Raw genomic sequence first — 14599 nt, 5'->3', positions numbered from 1 at the left:
CCCACACAGACAGCCCTGACAGGGGAAGTTCACTGCAGCGCCCCCCGTGACAGCGCGGCCGGGCCCAGAAACTTCCGTAGGACGCGCCGCTCTACTCGCCGGCTGCAAATTAAAAAAAAACTTTAAATTCCGGTCTGACACAGTAACCGGGGCACTGAGCTCCCCGCCCTCCACCGGCGCAGGCCCCGCCATGCTCTCCATACAATGACAGGAGACTGGCCTGGGGCCACACACGCGCCTACCGGGGGGGGGAGGGGGGGTACAGCTGTACGGGAGAAAGGCAGGCCTGAAGACCGGGAGCTGAGTTTCCGCTTACCCCTCACGAGGTCCTGCTCTGCAAGGTCCCGACGAGCGCGCTGCTCCCGCCACCACCCTCCTCCTCAGCGAGCAGCCGCCCCTCCCAGCACTGAGGGATGCCGGGACTTGTAGTCTCTTCCCACTGCTGGACGGACTCTGGGCAATACAGCAAGAGACGTCTGCTCACCGAGTGCACAGGAGAGACTGACCTCCTGACTGCGGTCACGTGACACGGCTCCTCATAGTAAAGGGGCGCTGCTAGGGAGTTACAATTGTATGTGCATACAAATGTCAGAGCGCTCCCTTAACCACTTCAGCCCCGCTAGGTGAAACCCCCTTCATGACCAGAGCACTTTTTACACTTCGGCATTACACTCCTTTCACCGTTTATCGCTCGGTCATGCAACTTACCACCCAAATGAATTTTACCTCCTTTTCTTCTCACTAATGGAGCTTTCATTTGGTGGTATTTCATTGCTGCTGACATTTTTACTTTTTTTGTTATTAATCAAAATGTAACGATTTTTTTGCAAAAAAAATGACATTTTTCACTTTCAGCTGTGAAATTTTGCAAAAAAAAACGACATCCATATATAAATTTTTCGCTAAATTTATAGTTCTACATGTCTTTGATAAAAAAAAAATGTTTGGGCAAAAAAAAAATGGTTTGGGTAAAAGTTATAGCATTTACAAACTATGGTACAAAAATGTGAATTTCCGCTTTTTGAAACGGCTCTGACTTTCTGAGCACCTGTCATGTTTCCTGAGGTTCTACAATACCCAGACAGTAGAAAACCCCCACAAATGACCCCATTTCGGAAAGTAGACACCCTAAGGTATTCGCTGATGGGCATAGTGAGTTCATAGAACTTTTTATTTTTTGTCACAAGTTAGCGGAAAATGATGATGTTTTTTTCTTTTTTTTTTTTTTCTTACAAAGTCTCATATTCCACTAACTTGCGACAAAAAATAAAAAATTCTAGGAACTCGCCATGCCCCTTACGGAATACCTTGGGGTGTCTTCTTTCCAAAATGGGGTCACTTGTGGCGTAGTTATACTGCCCTGGCAATCTAGGGGCCCATATGTGTGAGAAGTACTTTGCAATCAAAATGTGTAAGAAATGACCGGTGAAATCCGAAAGGTGCACTTTGGAATATGCGCCCCTTTGCCCACCTTGGCAGCAAAAAAGTGTCACACATCTGGTATCGCCGTACTCAGGAGAAGTTGGGGAATGTGTTTTGGGGTGTCATTTTACATATACCCATGCTGGGTGAGAGAAATATCTTGGCAAAAGATAACTTTTCCCATTTTTTTATACAAAGTTGGCATTTGACCAAGATATTTTTCTCACCCAGCATGGGTATATGTAAAATGACACCCCAAAACACATTCCCCAACTTTTCCTGAGTACGGCGATACCAGATGTGTCACACTTTTTTGCTGCCAAGGTGGGCAAAGGGGCACATATTCCAAAGTGCACCTTTCGGATTTTGCAGGGCATTTTTTACACATTTTGATTGCAAAGTTCTTCTCACACATTTGGGCCCCTAAATTGCCAGGGCAGTATAACTACGCCACAAGTGACCCCATTTTGGAAAGAAGACACCCCAAGGTATTCTGTGAGGGGCATGGCGAGTTCCTAGAATTTTTTATTTTTTGTCACAAGTTAGCGGAAAATGATGATTTTTTTTTTTTTCTCTTTTTTCCTTACAAAGTCTCATATTCCACTAACTTGCGACAAAAAATAAAAAATTCTAGGAACTCGCCATGCCCCTCACGGAATACCTTGGGGTGTCTTCTTTCCAAAATGGGGTCACTTGTGGCGTAGTTATACTGCCCTGGCAATTTAGGGGCCCAAATGTGTGAGAAGTACTTTGCAATCAAAATCTGTAAAAAATGACCGGTGAAATCCGAAAGGTGCACTTTGGAATATGTGCCCCTTTGCCCACCTTGGCATCAAAAAAGTGTGACACATCTGGTATCGCCGTACTCAGGAGAAGTTGGGGAATGTGTTTTGGGCTGTCATTTTACATATACCCATGCTGGGTGAGAGAAATATCTTGGCAAAAGACAACTTTTCCAATTTTTTTATACAAAGTTGGCATTTGACCAAGATATTTTTCTCACCCAGCATGGGTATATGTAAAATGACACCCCAAAACACATTGCCCAACTTCTCCTGAGTACGGCGATACCAGATGTGTCACACTTTTTTGCTGCCAAGGTGGGCAAAGGGGCACATATTCCAAAGTGCACCTTTCGGATTTTGCAGGGCATTTTTTACACATTTTGATTGCAAAGTACTTCTCACACATATGGGCCCCTAAATTGCCAGGGCAGTATAACTACGCCACAAGTGACCCCATTTTGGAAAGAAGACACCCCAAGGTATTCCGTGAGGGGCATGGCGAGTTCCTAGAATTTTTTATTTTTTGTCGCAAGTTAGTGGAATATGAGACTTTGTAAGGAAAAAAGAAAAAAAAAGAAAAATCATCATTTTCCGCTAAATTGTGACAAAAAATAAAAAATTCTAGGAACTCGCCGTGCCCCCCACGGAATACCTTGGGGTGTCTTCTTTCCAAAATGGGGTCACTTGTGGCGTAGTTATACTGCCCTGGCAATTTAGGGGCCCAAATGTGTAAGAAGTACCTTGAAATCAAAATGTGTAAAAAATGGCCGGTGAAATCCGAAAGGTGCACTTTGGAATATGTGCCCCTTTGCCCACCTTGGCTGCAAAAAAGTGTCACACATCTGGTATCGCCGTACTCAGGAGAAGTTGGGCAATGTGTTTTGGGGGGTCATTTTACATATACCCATGCTGGGTGAGAGAAATATCTTGGCAAAAGACAACTTTTCCCATTTTTTTATACAAAGTTGGCATTTGACCAAGATATTTCTCTCACCCAGCATGGGTATATGTAGAAAGACACCCCAAAACACATTCCCCAACTTCTCCTGAGTACGGCGATACCACATGTGTGACACTTTTTTGCAGCCTAGATGCGCAAAGGGCCCCAAATTCCTTTTAGGAGGGCATTTTTAGACATTTGGATCCCAGACTTCTTCTCACACTTTCGGGCCCCTAAAAAGCCAGGGCAGTATAAATACCCCACATGTGACCCCACTTTGGAAAGAAGACACCCCGAGGTATTCAATGAGGGGCATGGCGAGTTCCTAGAATTTTTTTTTTTTTTGCATAAGTTAGCGGATATTGATTTTTTTTTTTTTTTTCTCACAAAGTCTCACTTTCCGCTAACTTAGGACAAAAATTTCAATCTTTCATGGACTCAATATGCCCCTCACGGAATACCTTGGGGTGTCTTCTTTCCGAAATGGGGTCACATGTGGGGTATTTATACTGCCCTGGCTTTTTAGGGGCCCTAAAGCGTGAGAAGAAGTCTGGAATATAAATGTCTAAAAAATTTTACGCATTTGGATTCCGTGAGGGGTATGGTGCGTCCATGTGAGATTTTATTTTTTGACACAAGTTAGTGGAATATGAGACTTTGTAAGAAAAAACAAAAACAAACAAAAAATGTCCGCTAACGTGCCAAAAAAAATGGCTGAATGGAGCCTTACCAGGGGGCGAGTGATCAATGACAGGGGGGTGATCAATGACAGGGGAGTGATCAATGACAGGGGGGTGATCACCCATATAGACTCCCTGATCACCCCCCTGTCATTGATCACCCCCCCTGTAAGGCTCCATTCAGACGTCCGCATGATTTTTACGGATCCATGGATACATGGATCGGATCCACAGAACGCATGCGGACGTCTGAATGGAGCCTTACAGGGGGGTTATCAATGACAGGGGGTGATCACCCATATAGACTCCCTGATCACCCCCCTGTCACTGATCACCCCCCCTGTAAGGCTCCATTCAGACATCCGCATGATTTTTTACGGATCCATGGATACATGGATCGGATCCACAGAACGCATGCGGACGTCTGAATGGAGCCTTACAGGGGGGTTATCAATGACAGGGGGTGATCAGGGTAATCAGGGTGATCACCCCCCTGTCACTGATCACCCCCCCTGTAAGGCTCCATTCAGACATCCGCATGATTTTTTACGGATCCATGGATACATGGATCGGATCCACAGAACGCATGCGGACGTCTGAATGGAGCCTTACAGGGGGGTTATCAATGACAGGGGGTGATCAGGGTAATCAGGGTGATGACCCCCCTGTCACTGATCACCCCCCCTGTAAGGCTCCATTCAGACGTCCGCATGATTTTTTACGGATCCATGGATACATGGATCGGATCCACAGAACGCATGCGGACGTCTGAATGGAGCCTTACAGGGGGGTTATCAATGACAGGGGGTGATCAGGGTAATCAGGGTGATCACCCCCCTGTCACTGATCACCCCCCCCTGTAAGGCTCCATTCAGACATCCGCATGATTTTTTACGGATCCATGGATACATGGATCGGATCCACAGAACGCATGCGGACGTCTGAATGGAGCCTTACAGGGGGGTTATCAATGACAGGGGGTGATCAGGGTAATCAGGGTGATCACCCCCCTGTCACTGATCACCCCCCCTGTAAGGCTCCATTCAGACATCCGCATGATTTTTTACGGATCCATGGATACATGGATCGGATCCACAGAACGCATGCGGACGTCTGAATGGAGCCTTACAGGGGGGTGATCAATGACAGGGGGTGATCAGGGTAATCAGGGTGATCACCCCCCTGTCACTGATCACCCCCCCTGTAAGGCTCCATTCAGACGTCCGCATGATTTTTACGGATCCATGGATACATGGATCGGATCCGTAAAAATCATGCGGACGTCTGAATGGAGCCTGACAGGGGGGTGATCAATGACAGGGGGTGATCAGGGAGTGTATATGGGTGATCACCCGCCTGTCATTGATCACCCCCCTGTAAGGCTCCATTCAGACGTCCGCATGATTTTTACGGATCCATGGATACATGGATCGGATCCGTAAAAATCATGCAGACGTCTGAACGGAGCCTGACAGGGGGGTGATCAATGACAGGGCGGTGATCAATGACAGGGGGGTGATCAGGGAGTTTATATGGGGTGATCAGGGGTTTATAAGGGGTTAATAAGTGACGGGGGGGGGGTGTAGTGTAGTGTAGTGTGGTGTTTGGTGGGACTGTACTGACCTACCTGAGTCCTCTGGTGGTCGATCCTAACAAAAGGGACCACCAGAGGACCAGGTAGGAGGTATATTAGACGCTGTTATGAAAACAGCGTCTAATATACCTGTTAGGGGTTAAAAAATTCGGATCTCCAGCCTGCCAGCGAGCGATCGCCGCTGGCAGGCTGGAGATCCACTCGCTTACCTTCCGTTCCTGTGAGCGCGCGCGCCTGTGTGCGCGCGTTCACAGGAAATCCCGGCCCTTCGCGAGATGACGCGTATATGCGTCGTCGTGCGCAGGGCTGCCACCTCCGGACCGCACATCTGCGTTAGGCGGTCCGGAGGTGGTTAAAAAGGATTGAACCGCAAAAAATATTCTACATTTTTTTTAAAAACAGCGCCTGGATCTGAATACTTTTGTAATTGCATGTCATTAAAAATTAAAGGGAACCTGTCACCTGGATTTTGTGTACAGAGCTGAGGACATGGGTTGCTAGATGGCCGCTAGCACATCTGCAATATCCAGTCCCCATAGCTCTGTGTGCTATTATTGTGTCAAAAAAACGATTTGATACATATGCAAATTAACCAGAGATGAGTCCTGTCCCTGAGATGAGTCAAGGACAGGACTCATCTCAGGTTAATTTGCATATGTATCAAATCCCTTTTTTGACACAATAAAAGCACACAGAGCTATGGGAACTGGATATTGCGGATGTGCTAGCGGCGCTCTAGCAATCCATGTCCTCAGCTCTATACACAAAATCCAGGTGACAGGTTCCCTTTAAGTATAGGCACAGAGTTATAAAAAAAAAAAAATAATGTATCTGTATAGCGCCACCTGCTGTTTGTCCTTTTCTTTATTTCTCCGTCCCCTCAGTAAGGTGGTCGCACACGCTCAGATTAAATCTTCAACTGCCACCAGCTGTATCTTCTGTTAGAGCTATGGCTGTTACAGGGAGAGAGCTGCAGCAGTAAGGACACACACCCTGAGCTGTGATAGGGAGAGAGCTGCAGCAGAAAGGACACACACCCTGAGCTGTGATAGGGAAAGAGCTGCAGCAGAAAGGACACACACCCTGAGCTGTGATAGGGAGAGAGCTGCAGCAGAAAGGACACACCCCCTGAGCTGTGATAGGAAGAGAGCTGCAGCAGGAAGGACACACCCCCTGAGCTGTGATGGGGAGAGAGCTGCAGCAGAAAGGACACACACCCTTAGCTGTGACAGGGAGAGAGCTGCAGCAGAAAGGACACCCCCCCTGAGCTGTGATAGGGAGAGAGCTGCAACAGAAAGGACACACCCCCTGAGCTGTGATAGGGAGAGAGCTGCAGCAGAAAGGACACGCTTAATAAGCTGTCAGTTTAATATAAATCTAGCAGAGCAATGAGTGTGGAGCTCTCTGGATCTATGTGAGGTACAGGGCTGGTTCTAGCTTTGTTAGGAAGAGGTTGTCATGTACTCTATGATGTCTTTTCATTCTTTACATCAGTCAGGGGATAACCCGTTTAGGGGACCTGCACACAGTGCATGCTTACAGAGTTTCTGTGCGGATTTCTCTGCATCTCCAAGTCCACCCTAATATCCGCATGTGTTACTTGCGCATTTTGGTGCGGATTTGCCCCCTGAACTCATCTTTGGCATTGCAAAGGGTTAAATCCGCACTAAAAATCCATAGAAACAAGCGACACGCTTTGGAAATTTCCGCAGGTAATAAGAAGCGATATGTACATGAGATCTGGCCAATCCATGTCTGTAATTCGCTCAGGTGTTTCTGCATGAAAAACCCCCGCACATAATCTACATTGTGTGCATTTACCCATAAGAAGTTTTCCCGTTTTAACCATTTATGGCGTATCCACAGAATATAGCAAAAATGCCTGATGGGTTCTGGTCCCGCCTCTGGAGCTCTCACCTACCAGGACCCCCATTGGTTAATTGCCTTTCCAAGGCTTCTCCAGGAGTTTTTTAAATTCTTCCATCCCCAGCAACACCTGTGACCTATCTGATCCCCGCCTGTAACAGGGAGCCTGCGACGCCCTTCCTCTTCGCAGCGCCGCCGACATCCAGTGCATGTAGTGGAGCAGATCCCCTAAACAACGATCTGCAGGGGAGCTGAGCGCCGATATTGGTGAGTCAGCGCTCAGCTGTATTGAATTGTGTAACATGAGTCATGTGACGCTGGCCATGTCATGTGACTCACCTCTTAGGGCTATTTAAACAGGCAGCCTGCTGGCCAGAGGTTGCCTGTGATTGGCCTTGCTATGCTCACCAGCATTTTCGTATTGCCTTCTGTGTGTTTTTGACCTCGACCTTGTGAGGCTTCTGACTCCGGATCGTGTTTTGGCTTCTGACTCCGGATCGTGTTTTGGCTTCTGACTCCGGATCGTGTTTTGGCTTCTGACTCCGGATCGTGTTTTGGCTTCTGACTCCGGATCGTGTTTTGGCTTCTGACTCCGGATCGTGTTTTGGCTTCTGACTCCGGATCGTGTTTTGGCTTCTGACTCCGGATCGTGTTTTGGCTTCTGACTCCGGATCGTGTTTTGGCTTCTGACTCCGGATTATGTTTTGACTTCGTTATTGGCTTATTCTCTCCCCACGGATTCCCCATGCCTAGTTACCGTGAAGGCGTTTTTCCAGGCCTTAGGAGTACTCTATGATGAACCCGATAAGTCGGCTGTAGCAGAGAGTCAATTAAAGTCTCTTTGTCAGGGAGACAGACCGGTGGAGGAATATTGGACCAAATTCTGGAAATGGTGCGTCTACTCTGGTTGGAATGATCCCGCGCTTAGGTGTCAGTTCAGGTTAGGGCTCTTTGAAGACTTGAAAGATATGTTAGTCAATAGTAATGTTCGCGAACCGCGTGTTCGCAGCTGGCCCCATTGACTTTAATGGCAGGCAAACCTGAAAAACCTTCAGGTCATATTTGCAGCCTCCAAATACTTACTGGAAGTGCACCAATAGTCCCACAACATGGATAGTGGAACATACCAGAGGGGGATCACTGGCAAAAATTTCTACAAAAAATATGTATTTTAATCAGGGGCCATTTTTATGCGTCTTAAAGGGAAACTCTCAAAAATGTGCCCTGCTGGAGACTAGAAAGATTTTATTTTCAGTACACAAGGAATAGCAAGGATGGGTCAGAGTACAAGCCAAGGGTCAAACCTGGAGGTCACGTCAGTACACAAGGAATAGCAAGGACGGGTCAGAGTACAAGCCAAGGGTCAAACCTGGAGGTCACGTCAGTACACAAGGAATAGAAAGGACGGGTCAGAGTACAAGCCAGGGTCAAACCTGGAGGTCACGTCAGTACACAAGGGCAGGCGAGGTTGGGTCAGGAACAAAAGCCAAGGGTCCAAATCCAGAGTAGCAGAAGCACTGAGTAATAGCAGTAGGCACAGGACCAAAATCACAGGCAACCTGTGGCCAGCAGGCTGCCTGTATAAATAGTGAAAGGCTAAGGTCATGTGATGTGGCCACATGACCCGCTCAGACACAGAAGCCGAGCACCGAGTGGCCAGCTCGGTGCTCAGTCTGATACTGTTGCCAGGGGAACGGAGGATGCCGAACACACAGACAGCAGGAGCGCGGTCGGGTCCGCTCTGCCCCATGTTACCTGGGAGACGGGGACGCCGCATGCGTCGCCGCTCAGGGAGAGAGGCAGGACGCCGGCGGCGCAGTGTAGGAAGATCGTGTTGCCGGCGTCTTGTGACAGCTGGAATGAGAAAATTCAATTACACGTAGTAGTGTTGAATTCCTCGGAGATCCATGCCTCATTCATTTTTAGAAATGTGAGGTAGTACACACTGTCGTGAGCTAGGCGAGGGCGCCCACCAGTTTATATGGCAGTAGTTGGTGGGCTAGCAGTTCCGACAAGCCAGCGGTCAGCCATTGGGCAAGAGGGTTAACCGGCGCCATCAACTTTTTACACTCGGACATTTGGGCCACAGAAGCCTGCCTTTTGCCAGATGAATGCAACAACGGCACGGTGGAGTGGAGGAGAAGGAGAAGAGACAGGATGTGGAGCGCCAGGAGTGTGACTTTGTGGGTTCTGATGGCGTTGCTCCCACTGGGCTCGGTGATAGGAGGCCAGGTGCCTTCTTAATACATATAAAAGATACCTACAAACTTTTCTTCTAATACTCTTTAAAGCGATGCGTCCATAATTTTATCAGCAACCCCCGTTCCTAATATTTGGCCCCCAGAACGCTTTCCCGCTGTAATCCTCATTAGCATAATGCTTTCGATTTCATCAGAATGTCATAGCCTATTCCCCGCCCCCTATTCATAGAATCTTCAGTAGATCTCGCTGTTTCTTCTTAAATCTCACGCATGCTCTCTCCTCTCTTTTCCTTCCACCAATAAAATAGCTTTTATGTGTCCTACCCCTCACGCCACAACATCCTAGAAAGGTCCGAACAATACTGTCCCCCAGCCATAGTAGATACAGCGCTAGAGTTCTTACCTCACAGCGATCCACTGACTACTATTGGGCATGGGGAGTCAGGAAGGAATTTGAGACTGTGCAATTACGTTGGCCTTGACGTATATGACAAGGTTGCGCTCCCAAACCAGCACAACCTTATTTTCAGTATGCAGAGTAATGCGATTGCGCGGGATTACATGGCTGTGGGCGTTTCTAAGGCGGAGATGAAGAAGATGACTCTGGAAAGATATGACTCCTCTTGTCTGTGAGAGGTAAAATATGACTCTTTTGGGCACATTAGCATACAGTCATGTGAAAAAATTAGGACACCCTTTGAAAGCATGTGGTTTTTTGTAACATTTTTAATAAAAGGTTATTTCATCTCCGTTTCAACAATACAGAGAGATTAAAGTAATCCGACTAAACAAAGAAAACTGAAGAAAAGTCTTTTCAAGATCTTCTGTAAATGTCATTCTACAAAAATGCCTATTCTAACTGAGGAAAAAGATAGGACACCCTTGCCCCTAATAGCGAGTGTTACCTCCTTTGGCTGAAATAACTGCAGTGAGACGGTTCTTGTAGCCATCTACCAGTCTTCGACATCGGTCTGAGGAAATTTTACCCCACTCCTCAATGCAGAACTTTTTCAGCTGTGAGATGTTTGAGGGGTTTCTTGCACGTACAGCCCTTTTCAAGTCACCCCACAGCATCTCAATGGGATTCAAATCTGGACTTTGACTTGGCCATTCCAGGACTCTCCATTTCTTCTTTTTCAGCCAATCTTTGGTTGATTTACTAGTATGTTTTGGGTCATTGTCATGTTGCATGGTCCAGTTCCGCTTCAGCTTTAATTTTCTAACTGATGGTCTCACATGTTCTTCAAGCACCTTCTGATACACAGTAGAATTCATCGTGGATTCTATGATGGTGAGCTGACCAGGTCCTGCTGCAGCAAAGCAGCCCCAAACCATGACACTTCCACCTCCATGCTTCACAGTTGGTATGAGGTTCTTTTCTTGGAATGCTGTGTTTGGTTTACGCCAAACATGTCCTCTGCTGTTGTGTCCAAATAATTCAATTTTGGACTCATCTGTCCAAAGAACATTATTCCAGAAGTCCTGGTCTTTGTCAACTTTATCTCTGGCAAATGTCAGTCTGGCCTCGATGTTTCTCTTGGAAAGCAAAGGTTTCCTCCTTGCACACCTCCCATGCAAGTTAAACTTGTACAGTCTCTTTCTGATTGTAGAGGCATGTACTTCTACATCAACAGTAGCCAGAGCCTGCTGTAGTTCTCGAGATGACACTTTAGGGTTTTTGGAGACCTCTTTTAGCATCTTGCGGTCTGCTCTTGGGGTGAACTTGCTGGGGCGACCAGTCCTGGGCATGTTGGCAGTTGTTTTGAAAGCCCTCCACTTGTAGACTATCTTCCGGACAGTGGAATGGCTGATTTCAAAATCTTTTGAGATCTTTTTAAATCCCTTCCCAGACTCATAGGCTGCTACAATCTTTTTTCTGAAGTCCTCTGACAGCTCTTTTGCTCTCACCATGGTGCTCACTCTCACTTCAACAGTCAGGAGCACACCAAACTAAATGTCTGAGGTTTAAATAGGGCAAGCCTCATTCAACATGCAGAGTAACGATCTACTAATTATGTGCACCTGGTGTGATATACCTGTGTGAGATCTGAGCCAATTTAAGAGGGAATACATGTGAGGGTGTCCTATCTTTTTCCTCAGTTAGAATAGGCATTTTTGTAGAATGACATTTACAGAAGATCTTGAAAAGACTTTTCTTCAGTTTTCTTTGTTTAGTTGGATTACTTTAATCTCTCTGTATTGTTGAAACGGAGATGAAATAACCTTTTATTAAAAATGTTACAAAAAACCACATGCTTTCAAAGGGTGTCCTAATTTTTTCACATGACTGTATATGGCGGGAAATTTTAAAAAGATGATTAGATGGTCAAAAAGGCTGCAGATTGGAGTCTGGATAAGATATATATGACTGTGGAAACGCATTTATTAATTCTTAGGGCTGAGTTTAATAGGTCAATTAGAGATGATAGGTTCCCTTTAAGGCCGGACGTCCCTAGGTGAGTTTTGAGCTTACCGTGACTTATGTATTGACAGCACAGGCTGCAGATGTCAACACTATTGTCAGCAGCTGACATGTAAAAAAAAGCCCACACTGCAGAGCCATGTGCCGGCGTCCTGGGAGAACCAGAAGTGACCGTGCATGGTGGATGGCTCGCTCCAGATACATTTGCAGTCTGCTTTTTGCCTGCTGTGCCCTGCGACCTCTGCCTGCTTCTCCTCCCTCTCTGCTGCTCCATCTCTCCCTCTGAACTCCCCTCATCTTCCTCTCTTGTGGACATGATGTCCATCGACACGTCATCATCGTCACCTTGACCACCAATGACATTTAAGATCTCGGAGTAGGCAGCAACAGTGGGACCTCCCTCCATGGGCTGATCTTGGTACTGTTATCAGACCGCTGGGTGGCGGTGGCTCGTTGCTACCTACTCTTCCTCATCTGATGTCAAGAATGGCTGCGCATTGTTAAGGTCTGGGAATGGATGGGAAAATAATTCCTCTGACTCAAGTGGAGGGGATATGGTGGTGGTGTAATTGGGGGTGCACACAGCAGAGAGTGAGGAGGGTGCAGATAGAGAGGATGAGGAGGGTGCAGAAGCGGAAGGCTGAGTGACCCACTCAACCAACTCTGGTGCGCCCTTTGAAGTAATCGCACGCTCCTTCTCCAACTTCCCACTTAGGCACCCGCCTGGTGCACCTGCCCGACCCCTACCACCCCTGCGGAACTGCCTGCCTCTTCCTCTGCCTATCATTTAAAAAATTACCCTGTGCTTAAGTCCCTAGAGAAGAGCAGTATTTGTGGAAGCAGGTATATAGCAGGCTTTAATCAATATATGGTGGAAACCCTCCTCTCTTAAAGTGATACAACGCTGCTTAGGCTTTGCAAATTATTATCAGAAGTTTATTAAGAACTTCTCTACTATTGCCAAACCTCTTACTGATCTAAACAAGAAGGGGGCAGATCTAGTGAATTGGTCGCCAGAGGCCTTAGAGGCTTTTGAAACACTCAAGAGGTGCTTTGTTAACGCTGCAATATTAATTCAACTAGACCAAGAGAGGCCTTTTGTGGTGGAGGTTGATGCTTCTGAGGATGGGGTAGGAGCAGTACGCTCCTAGGGGTCATCAACTATCACTAACCTGAGGCCCTGTGCGTTCTTTTATCATAAGTTCTCTCCTACTGAGAGAAATTATGACATTGGTAATCGAGAGTTACTTGCTATTAAATGGGCTTTTGAGGAATGGCGTAATTTTTTTGGAGGGGGCTCAACATCATGTTTTAGTAATTACTGATCATAAGAATGTAATGTTTTTGGAATCTGCTAAACGTTTGAATCCCAGACAGGCTAGGTGGGCGTTATTCTTTACACACTTTAACTTTTGCATTACTTTCAGGCCAGGAAGTAAAAATGTCAAAGCGGATGCCCTATCCCGGAGTTTTTTTTGTGCCTTTCAGTCTCCTGATACTCCAGCAGAACCTATTTTGCCGGCAGGTATTATTGTGGCTTCAGTCTCCTCCGACTTGACGACCAAAATTACTGAAGAACAACATTTGGCTCCAGTACAGTCCCCTAAAGATAAGTTATTTGTTCCTGGTCATTTGCATCTCCGACTGCTAGGTGAGTGCCACAATTCTGTTTTTAGTGGGCATCCGGGCATTAACGCCACCAAGGAACTAGTGTCCAGATTCTATTGGTGGCCCACCTTGTCTAGAGATGTCAAGGCGTATGTATCCACGTGTGAGGTTTGCGCCAGGTCTAAGACTCCTACGTCTCGTCCTGCGGGTGAGTTGCAACCGCTGCCCATCCCTAATAGATCGTGGTCCCATATTTCCATGGACTTTATTACTCACCTACCAATGTCGTAGGGTAAGTCGGTGGTGTGGGTAGTTGTTGACAGATTTAGCAAAATGGTTCATTTCATCCCTCTGTCAAAATTGCCCAATGCTAAGACTTTGGCTTCCCTTTTTATGGATCATGGTATATGTCTACATGGTATTCCGCAGAATATAGTTTCGGATAGAGACGTTCAATTCATCTAAAAATTTTGGAGGGCTTTTTGTCTTAAATGTAACATCTCTGTCTTTTTCTTCGGCCTTTCATCTGGAAACCTCTAGAACAATATTTAAGGTGTTACGTCTCTGATAACCAACATCTTTGGGTGAAACATTTGTCCCTGGCTGAATTCGCCATTAATAATCAAGTGAACTCGTCTACTGGTATGTCTCCTTTCTTTTGTAATGTGGGATTTCATCCGCGGTTCAATTCATTTTCGCCATCTTCTTCTCAGATTCCTGAAGCTGATTCTGTAGTTAAAGAACTGTGCACAGTCTGGGCCCAGGTTCAGTCGAACCTGAAAAAAGCCCAGGAGGTTCAGAAAATTTATGCTGACAAAAGACTCTCTCTAGGGGTAGATTTTAGGTTGGGAGACAAAATGTGGTTATCTACAAAAGTGCCTTCGGGTAAATTTGCACCTAGATTCATTGAACCTTATGAAATTGTTGATATTATTAACCCAGTGTCTTTTAAGTTACGGTTACCCGACTCTTTTCGTATTCATAATGTTTTTCACAAGACTTTACTCAAAAAGTATGTGTCACCTGTATTTCCTGCACAGGAACCTCCGCCGCCAGTGGAGAATGCCGGTCAGCTTGAATT

The 14599-nt window shown here is 46.5% G+C and overlaps 2 protein-coding genes across 4 annotated transcripts in view; one reads left to right on the top strand and one right to left on the bottom strand.

Annotated features, from left to right (window-relative positions):
• The window catches only part of NUTF2 (nuclear transport factor 2), a 36098-nt gene extending 35626 nt beyond the window's left edge, over positions 1-472 (bottom strand). For both annotated transcript variants that reach the window (XM_044269626.1, XM_044269627.1), the window contains exon 1: positions 317-472. The gene's annotated coding sequence lies outside the window, so the exon portion shown is untranslated. The remainder of the gene's footprint in view (positions 1-316) is intronic.
• Positions 1-14599, top strand: part of CENPT (centromere protein T) — a 107199-nt gene that overhangs the window by 2128 nt on the left and 90472 nt on the right. Inside the window, exon 2 of one of the 2 annotated variants that reach the window (XM_044269620.1) lies at positions 13338-13561. The exons of the other annotated variant lie outside the window; for it this stretch is intronic. Coding sequence (XP_044125555.1) covers positions 13338-13561 — 224 coding nt within the window. The remainder of the gene's footprint in view (positions 1-13337; positions 13562-14599) is intronic. 2 annotated transcript variants of the gene reach the window in all.

The sequence above is a fragment of the Bufo gargarizans genome, chromosome 10, assembly GCF_014858855.1.
Source record: "Bufo gargarizans isolate SCDJY-AF-19 chromosome 10, ASM1485885v1, whole genome shotgun sequence".
NCBI lineage: Eukaryota > Metazoa > Chordata > Amphibia > Anura > Bufonidae > Bufo > Bufo gargarizans.
The sequence above is the reverse complement of the archived record's forward strand: the minus strand, read 5'-3'. Positions and strand labels throughout refer to the sequence as shown.